Source organism: Vicugna pacos, chromosome 35, assembly GCF_048564905.1.
Source record: "Vicugna pacos chromosome 35, VicPac4, whole genome shotgun sequence".
NCBI classification, from domain to species: Eukaryota; Metazoa; Chordata; class Mammalia; order Artiodactyla; family Camelidae; genus Vicugna; species Vicugna pacos.
The window spans coordinates 30,316,350-30,325,407 of record NC_133021.1 but is presented as its reverse complement, the minus strand read 5'-3'; the positions used below and the strand labels follow the sequence as shown (position 1 = coordinate 30,325,407).

Below are 9,058 nucleotides of genomic sequence, written 5' to 3'. Positions count from 1 at the left end.
CTATATCTTGTCCCTCTTAGTAGACATTTTCTTTGAAGACCTAAGGGGAAAAAAAAGCAATTTATTTCAGCCAAATACTAAATGTTGAAAATACAAGAAATATGTAAACCTATTATTTTTTATATAAAATCTTTGCATTAATAATTAATTTTCAATAAAAGATCTTAAACAAAAAATGGAAACTGACATTAAAGGACAAAGAAAGTATACCAATTATATTATTAACAAAGTATTAAATTTAGATCAAGCAGACAAGCAAAGGAAAAGGAAAAATGTAACGTTACCTGCATTATTTGATAGGAAAAAATATACCAGGATTTTCTTGTTGTTGTCATTTTCAATAAAAACTGGCTTTTATGGCACTAAAACCTATTTGGAAAGTATTACTTAAGTCCTTATATGAAAGAAACCCTTTTCTAATAACCATGATACTAGCTTTTTTGAGGACTTAGTGTGCAACCGCTGTGCATTATTATCAGCACTTTACATGTCTTAAAGACATTTTAATCCTCACAACAATTCTGGGAGGTAGGTAATACATTAGGTACTTTACCCAGGAAGAAAATGAGGCACAGAAAGGCTAAGTCACTTGCCGAAGCCCCTATGTCTGCCCAGAATTCCAACCCAGGCAATCTGGCTTCAATACTTGCATTTCACAATGTGCTAAGAAAGTACTATTTATTTTTAAGTATTTTTAACTAATATAGTAAATGAATCTCTATTATTATTCTATGTCTAGGTATAATTATAAATAATAATTTCTGGGGCATATATCCAGAAGGAACCCTACTTCAAAATGACACCTGCACCCCAATATTCATAGCAGCACTATTTACAATTGTCAAGACATGGAGACAGCCTAAATGTCCATCAACAGATGACTGTGTAAAGAAGACATGGTATATATATACAATGGAATACTATTTAGCCATAAAACTGAATAACATAATACCATTTGCAGCAACATGAATGTTCCTGGAGAATGTCATTCTAAGTGAAGTAAGCCAGAAAGAGAAAGAAAAATACCATATAAGATTGCACGTATGTGGAATCTTAAAAAAATAAATACAAAACAGAAATAAACTCATAGACATAGAAGACAAACTTGTGGTTGCCAAGGGGGTGGGGGGTGGGAAGAGATAGACTGGGATTTCAAAATGTAGAACAGATAAACAAGATTATACTGTAGAGCACATGGAAATATATACAAGATCTTATGGTAGCTCACAGCGAAAAAAAATGTGACAATGAATATTACGTATGCTCATGTATAACTGAAAAATTGTGCTCTACACTGGAATTTGAAACAACATGGTAAAATGACTATCACTCAATAAAAATGTTAAAATAATAATAATTTCTGAATCTTAACACCTATTTTTTAAAAATAAAAAGACTTTAGACCTAGGCAATACTGGAAATCTACTTTCAATAAAGATTTGCTTTTGCTAAAGAAATTAATCAGCGGCATGCATTATCCATTCAGCTGTTTGTTCATGCATTTGACATGTCCTTATGGAGCAAACAAAACATGTTAATGACACTTTTGGTACAGGAATGATGGCTTTTGTAATTTAGAACTTAGTAATCCAAAAGTAATCATTTCTGATAGATTGTTAATAGTTTATTATTCTATTGTATATAAACAAAACCTTCCCTTTCTTCCTAGAATCTAAACAAATATTAAGTTAATATAATCTGATAGTTTACAATAGCATACAAAACCATAGCCACCCATGATGATACTGTCAAAGACACTATAATATCTAGAATCATCAAGGAATGATTAAACCCTATTCAATATGGCCTAAGTGTTTGTATAGTTATTATGAGTATACAATTTAAAAAAATCTATATACAATGGTGTAACTTTAAAGTCATTATCTGCATATTCAATTGTGTAAGAATATTATGCTTCAGAACCAATGAATAAGCCCTTACAACAAAACCATATATGAATAGAAGTTTACTACAATATTTTAAAGATAACGTAATACAATTAATACACTTTCTAATAACGGAAATGCAAACAAGATGAAATTGAAAAACACGTCTTCTATGGAATCACATCCAACAGCATACAGGCATGCTCTACAAACTACCATCTTATCATTAAGAAAAGAAAGGGAACCCCCACGAGCCCCACGTTCCCCTTCAGTTATCGCCCAGTCCTCTCCTGCCTTCCCAGGGAATGTTCTCTAAGGGGCTGTTCACACTGATTCACTGCAGCCTGGCTTCCATGGAGACGTATTATTGAAACTACTTCTGGTCAAAGGCACTTGTCCTCAGCTTAACCTTTCGGCGAGTTCCTCTGATACAGTTGAGAATTCTCTTGCCTTGGCCTTTACACTATATGATGCTGTTCTATTTCCAGAGAAGGTGATCACTGCTAATACGTCTTCACCTAGAAATAAAGAATTTACAGATCTTCCCTGCCATGACCTAGATCTCCTTCACTTAAACTGCTGTTGTCATTCATGGGTAGCAGACCACCAGCTAGTAAGGCAGGCTTCTCAAATACATGTGAAGTCACAGATGCTTTTAACGTCTGTTTTCCACTTTCATTCTTTACTTCCTTCATATGCAAGCCAGGACAGCTACTTTAAAACAATCCATTAAAAAGCCAATTTTTAAAAATAATTCTACTGATTCTACTGAATTCTACTGAAAAAAACAATTTTTGTAAAATTCCAAATCTCACCCATCTTCAGTCATTTATTAATTCACAAAATGGTTATCAAGTGCCAATCATATGCAAGGAAACACAAATTCTTGCTTCAAAGACAGATACACAATTATGATACAATGTGATACGCAAGAGCTGACATATGGAAAGTAGTAAGTGAGTATGAGGAAGGCTTTACAGAAGAGGGGAAATAAACAGGAGATCATGAGCAAAACAGGAGGTCAGGAGGAAATTATTCTACTTAAGAGATGAGAATGTGAGCACAAAGATTAGGCACATGGCATCTAGGTGTGTCCTCGGAACCTGGAAGGAAGAGTGCAAAATACATGGAAGCAAGTAGAGAGATGAGTCTGGGAAGAAATTCTGAACAATATCTAGGAAAATAATAATTACCTACTGTTGAACACTGATCTAGGCTTACCTATCAGAATTTCCTTTCTGCAGGGCAGGAAACTGCTGGTCATCAGTTTTTCCCCTCTTCCTCCGCTGAGTTAGTCCTTTATAACAGTTGCCATCACACATGGTTTCTGATGCTTTCAGTTCACCACTTTTGTTCCTGTTCTCTTCTATTTCAACCTTCAGTGAAAGTTTGATACAAAGGGTAATTATTACTTTATTCATGATAAAGACTTTTTCATTCACTTTATTATTTGACTCAGAGTTTGCCCTAATTTCAATTGATTAAAATAGTTTTGTGCTTATTTTAATTTTATCATTTCAAGTCATTGAAATGTTTGTAAATTCTGCTTCTTTCTGTTTGAGGAAAAGAAACAGAATTTCCAAAATTTAAAAAAGGACTTTCTTAATGTTGTGCTCTTACATCCACTCTTCCCCATGTGAATGGCAGAGACAGAGAAATAAAAAGACAAAGGCATAAAATTTGGCCTCTTCTGTCTTTACCACCTAGATTTTGTATTAAACAGCCAGACTTAGAAGATGTCACACCTTGGTGCTTCAGTAACAGAAAGGGAACATTCTTCTTTCTGTGCTAAAGCTATCCTTTCCCCACTACTTTTTTTAATTCTTGTTTCATTTGGATCCTGGGGTATCAAAAAAGTGGTGTTCAATAAAACATGTAAACCCAAGTTTACCGAAAGGAGCAGAGTGAAACTGATGAATTGCCAGTTAGTGTGGAATTCTGCAAAAGGAATAATGCTACCCAATTTCACATTCAATAACCACGACCATTTTATAGCTAGAGGGCATAGGAGTAAAGAGTGATCTACCTTAGCCCCACTGTCTACTGATAACGGGAACACAACCAAGAAAGGTTAAGTGATTTGTCCAAAGCCCCTAAAGCAGCAATCTTCAGCATTTCACGGTGTCAAAAGAGACGATACACTTCTGTAACACTGAATCTAATACACTACCAAATAAATTCATCAAACTGATCAGGTAAGTTAAAAGTGTGACTTTGGCAAAGCTGGTGGCAGGGCTCATCTCCTTTTTCTATTAAAGGAGAACACCTTCAGATTTCTGTCTATCTTTCATACTCTTTGCACCTCACACAAAAGCACAAACACATTTTAAAAATCTATTACTAGAAGTAAAAAAAAAACCATTCAGTGCACCTCAAAATTCAAGTTTTCTCCTTTGGAGATAAATACTGAACTTTTTTTGCTGAGGGTTCATACTACCTACATGATAAAATCATACATGTCAAAACTTAGTACTATTAAATAATATAAAGTAAGGGTCTGACTCAACAGAAACACCCGAGAGTGGTGATTCAAGAAGATGTGGGAGCACATGTATTTGTTCTTAAGAATATCTCAAAGCGGCCATGATGGAATTCTGAGCGCCCAGTGATCAGTGAGACAGATAAGCCCGCACTCACTAACGCACAATACACGGATCAGTTTAGTGGGAGTGTGTGCTTATATCCCTTCTCTCAGTCACTGCTTCCTTCCCATTCTATGGAAGTGCAACTTATATTTAAGCCAATAGATTAAAACAAAACAAAACAAAACCCTTGAGCTTATTGTATTTCCTAAGCCATTTCACTCGCATTTATTCCGGCTCAGACGGTCACGTGGCACACAGCTGAATTACTTTCCCACTACATATGAAAGACTGGCACAGAGACTTAGGTTGATTAAGGAACAAAACCCAGGAAAACACTTCCCTGAGTTCCTGTTATTTAGATGGCAGAAATAGTCTGTTTCTACACGATTACATATTTAGATGACCCCATTTTATACATAAGCTATTTTCATAAGTGGAAAATCAGATCAGATATGGATCAGAATGGAAGAGATTATTGATAAAAAGAAAAACCAGAGTAGCAGCAAAGGAACTTCTACCTCTTTTTGAAGCTGAATTTTCTTTTTCCAAAGCCAAGAATTCTACTTGTAACATGCCTACCTCATTCTTAAACCTTTGCATATCTTTGTGTAACTCTTTTAGATATACTTTGGATGTTCTGTTACCATTTGACGGCAAAGAACTCACATCTCCTAATTCGGGGTCCATGATTTTAGAGTTATTAGCACCGCAGTTATCTGCAAGCAATGGCTTCTGGAGCTGGTCTTGTATTGGTTTGGTTTTCTTATAAGTATTTGAAACAGCAGACATAGCGTGACTTTTTATCTGAATCGTGTGTTTCATCTCACCGGGGCGGGAAGGCCACAAGCCAGGAAGGCTTTCTGGGTCACTGACCTGAGGTGCGTGTCCAGTGTCTGATTTCCAGGGAGCACTCTGGTTCCTTTTTTGTTTTCTTTTTGTATCAAATTCTTGGTCTTCTTTCACTTTAAATGGAACTCGATCCCTTACTTCATTTTCTCTATCATTATAAAAACCCTCCTCATTTTTGTTAAAAACATGTTCAGTGTCTGGTTTATCATTTTCATTTAACTTATTTTCATTTAAAGAAAGTTTTGGAGATGACTGGCAGCCATACTTTCTTGACTCAGACTTGAAGTAAGATGGAAAAACACTTTCAAGACTGGGCTCTTTGTGTGGAGGGAGCGCCTGGGATCCTACAGAGACGGAGGCTCCAGGTGCAACTTTTTCTTCAGAATCAAATATATTATTTGTCACATTGGAAGGTAGTTCCTTTAAGTCACCATGTAGTTCAGAGTTGTCATGTAGTGGCGCTACCTTACTATGAAGAATTTTTGCATTTTTCACCGTTTTTACTGACTTTCTGATTTAACTTCTTTGTGATAAATTTTATATTAATTTTCCAGTCTAATTTGCCTTCTTTGACCCACGTGTCCTCATGCTTCTCCACACAAGAATGTTTTGAAGATACAGGTATGTCCTTTCTGTCATGTTCCTTATTCATTCCCGGTTCTCCAGGCATTTTTTGCAGATGCACAAGTGGAAGATTACTGTGCCTGATTTGATCTTCAGATTTCTTTTCTTTCACAGTACATGCTTGTAAAACACATTTGTCCTTAAGTAGTCAAGTACGGATAAAAAAAAATTAGAAAATAATTAAAATTTAACAAACTTCTTAATCTACATTTGGCTACTCACAAACTAAGAAGTGAAAAATAACTTGCCTTAGCCTTGAAATAGGAGAAAAACAGGAACTCAGAAACCTAACTTTGTCACTGTTTGTTTCAACTAAACAATTCATACATGTTAAATCTACCAAGAATTAGAGATTAGGTTTTTAACATTACAAAGGCTTCCTCACTAAAAAATATTTCACCTCACATACCCTAAATAGTGAGCCCCTCCAGTGCATGTAAAGATTTTTTAAAAGGACTAATAACTGGAGAATAGGCAAACTGTAAATTATTAGGCACCAAAATCAATTAACATCAATCGGAAAGAGGAACAAATTCCTAAATTTTAATGCAAACGATATACTATGATAGTGATCTATCTCAATATGTATTCTCTGCATCCATCAAGTTGTATCATACTCTAATATTCACTAGTGAGAGTGAATAAAAGAATTTTTAATAATATTTACTGATTTTCTACCCTGAAATGAAATAAATTAGAAAGGTTGTTTGTTCCCTAACAGCAAAGGTCCAATCCTGGAAGGTTTGATTCTCTTACCAGGCAGTTGGGTTGACTCTATGACCCCTATTCTCTCCCTGAGTGTAGATTCTGAAATCGATTACATAGAGATCACAAGACAGAAGAAATCTTTCATCTTGGCATCAATGACTTGCAATTTGAAACTGCAAATTTTGGACCACTGCGAATGACTCTTCCTTACATGAAACTTAACTCGGTGGCCATCACTGCTATATTGCTTACAATTTCAACTACTTAATCACATGATTTAATATCACCTTCTTTATCATGTGAGGAAGTTATAAAAATGGAAGCAGCAAACAATATTCAGGAAGGTTTTTTGCCTCAATTCCAAGGATAAAGTTTACTATAAATTATTATAAATAGACCCTAACAATACTTTAAGCTTTGTAACTAGATAAAATGCTATTAAAAACTAAATATTAAATAATTACTTATTGACTCTAAAAGTCTAGTTTGAAAGGCAATTTCTTTTGAACTGTGTTATTAAAGCACAGTATTAAACCAGAAATTTAAATTTACAGTTTTACATACGTGTGAGTGGTTATTTTCACTTCCATCAAGTCTTTCTTGCTCTTCCTCAGATGTCCTTTGTAAGTCTAGGTCTGCTGAAAAATGAATATGCTTAGTTAAAATCCACTACTTAGAACAGCTAGATAAAAGGCATAATCTTTATAAAAACAGATAAAAAACATTTCATCAATTGACAGTTTAAATTAAGCTTAATCTTTAGCTGGATATTTACTTCTTTAAGAAATACTTCTAATTATCTAAAACTTCAACAAAATATTTGGGAAATACTAGATGTTCCCAGATTAAAGGCATACAAACATCTCAAAGTTTCATTCACAAGTTCATCCACCAGACATGAACAAAACAAAGAGAAATAAAACAAAATTTAAAACTACAGTAGAAACATACAAAGTCACAATAGACTCTATTCTCTACCTCCTAACAGTACCTTTTTACCAACATACCAAGCTTCAAGAGCAACGTTATTCATGGTTTCCAAAATTACAGTTACTTTTTATGATTTTATCTTGCCTTAATCTGAAATGTCTCCCTCTACTGTTCTGACAAATTCCTTTTTCTCTTTTAAGACTCAGCTGCTCTGTGAAGTCCTCCTTTATTACAGGTGTCTTTCCACGGAGACACAGGGATCTCTTTCCTCGGAGCTACCTTGGTACTTCACAGATTTTTCTAGTGTATCTTCACCAGCTGAACTGTAAACTATTTCTTTACATGTCTATTCTCTTTGCTCCTATGCTGTAGAGGACAAACTCTACAAAGAAAAGTACCTTTGTATAAACAGTCTTTATTTATTTTACTCAATAATTACTTATTGAGTTCCTGCTTTAGCAGTAGGTACTGAAGTTTAAAGAAGATTGTGTTTAAAAGGTGTCAGGGATGGCTCTTCTGGAGAATGCCTGAGCTGAGACTTCAACAATGAGGTCAGCCAGCTTCCCAGGAACGCGGGGCAGGAAAGGAAGAGAGCACGCAAGGCTGGGAAGGAAGGGAGAGACGCACACGAGAGGGTCAATATTTGTGTGAAATACAGGGCAGGTGAAGAGGGCATCACCAGCAGTTCAGAACACCAGAGCAAAGGACAGACAGAGGGCGCTAGAGAAGGAGAGCCAGGCAGAAGTCAGACCACGAAAGCCTTACCTGTCCCTGTAAGATGCCTGGACATTAATATGCTTTAAAGAGTGTTTCATGGTCATGTGTGCATTTGAGATAGATCACTCTACGTGCTGCGGGAGGGATGAATTTAAAGGGCATAAAAATAAATGGAGGGAGACAAATTTGAAGGCATTAATAATGCAAAAAAAGAAAAAAAATGCAGGCTTGAACTGAGGGAAGCTTTCCAGAAATATTTAGGATTTAAGATTATCAGGGCCCAGCACAGAATCTTTATTAAATAAATAAATGCATGACTACTGGGTCCCTGGAGAACTAGACTCTGCTTATTACTACATAAAAGGTATCAACTGAGAAGAGACATGATCTGCATGAACTATTTTCAGTTGCTTCTACTTCTCTTGTAGCTTTTCTGTTTCACATCTTCCCGTGTTGAGGGAGCTCATGTAGGTGTCTTAAGTCCTGCTTTCTGGATCTCCCAAGCTTATGAAGAAACAAGAGCAAACAAATCACTTGTTTGGTTAAAAAAAACTTGAGTTTATAGCCTGTAGTCACTACTGTAGGAGATAATTGAGAATCTTTTGTAAATATGACATTAATTCTACAGGTAAGGAAAGAAAAGAAGATAAAACTATAGGAATAGAAAAAATATTGTACAATTTATTACTACAGCTCTGATCATATCACTGATTAAGGTACTAAATTAATTGGTATATAAAGTAGAACACATATTAGATG

General features: G+C 35.3%; 2 protein-coding genes across 2 annotated transcripts in view; both read right to left on the bottom strand.

Annotated features, from left to right (window-relative positions):
* Positions 1-8,403, bottom strand: LOC140691482 (coiled-coil domain-containing protein 144A-like). Its single transcript, XM_072955120.1, has 4 exons — positions 8,348-8,403; positions 5,051-5,831; positions 3,108-3,262; positions 1-40 (listed from the first exon to the last, which is right to left on the bottom strand). The coding sequence occupies exons 1-4, from the start codon at positions 8,401-8,403 to the stop codon at positions 1-3; spliced, it is 1,032 nt and encodes a 343-aa protein (XP_072811221.1).
* The window catches only part of LOC116277021 (ankyrin repeat domain-containing protein 26-like), a 37,261-nt gene continuing 34,221 nt past the window's right edge, over positions 6,019-9,058 (bottom strand). Inside the window, exons 14-15 of the mRNA XM_072955179.1 lie at positions 7,217-7,290; positions 6,019-6,083 (exon numbers count right to left, since the gene is read on the bottom strand). The gene's annotated coding sequence lies outside the window, so the exon portion shown is untranslated. The remainder of the gene's footprint in view (positions 6,084-7,216; positions 7,291-9,058) is intronic.

What these genes read in the sequence shown, in the direction of transcription:
- LOC140691482 (XM_072955120.1), bottom strand. Translation starts at nt 8,403, where the DNA reads ATGACCATGAAACACTCTTTAAAGCATATTAATGTCCAGGCATCTTAC. An exon ending in CAGGCATCTTACAGGGACAG is followed by an intron (nt 5,832 to 8,347) that starts GTAAGGCTTTCG and finishes AAGTTAAATCAG; the next exon opens with AAAGTCAGTAAAAACGGTGA. An exon ending in CAGAAAGGAAATTCTGATAG is followed by an intron (nt 41 to 3,107) that starts GTAAGCCTAGAT and finishes TTTTCCCCTTAG; the next exon opens with GTCTTCAAAGAAAATGTCTA.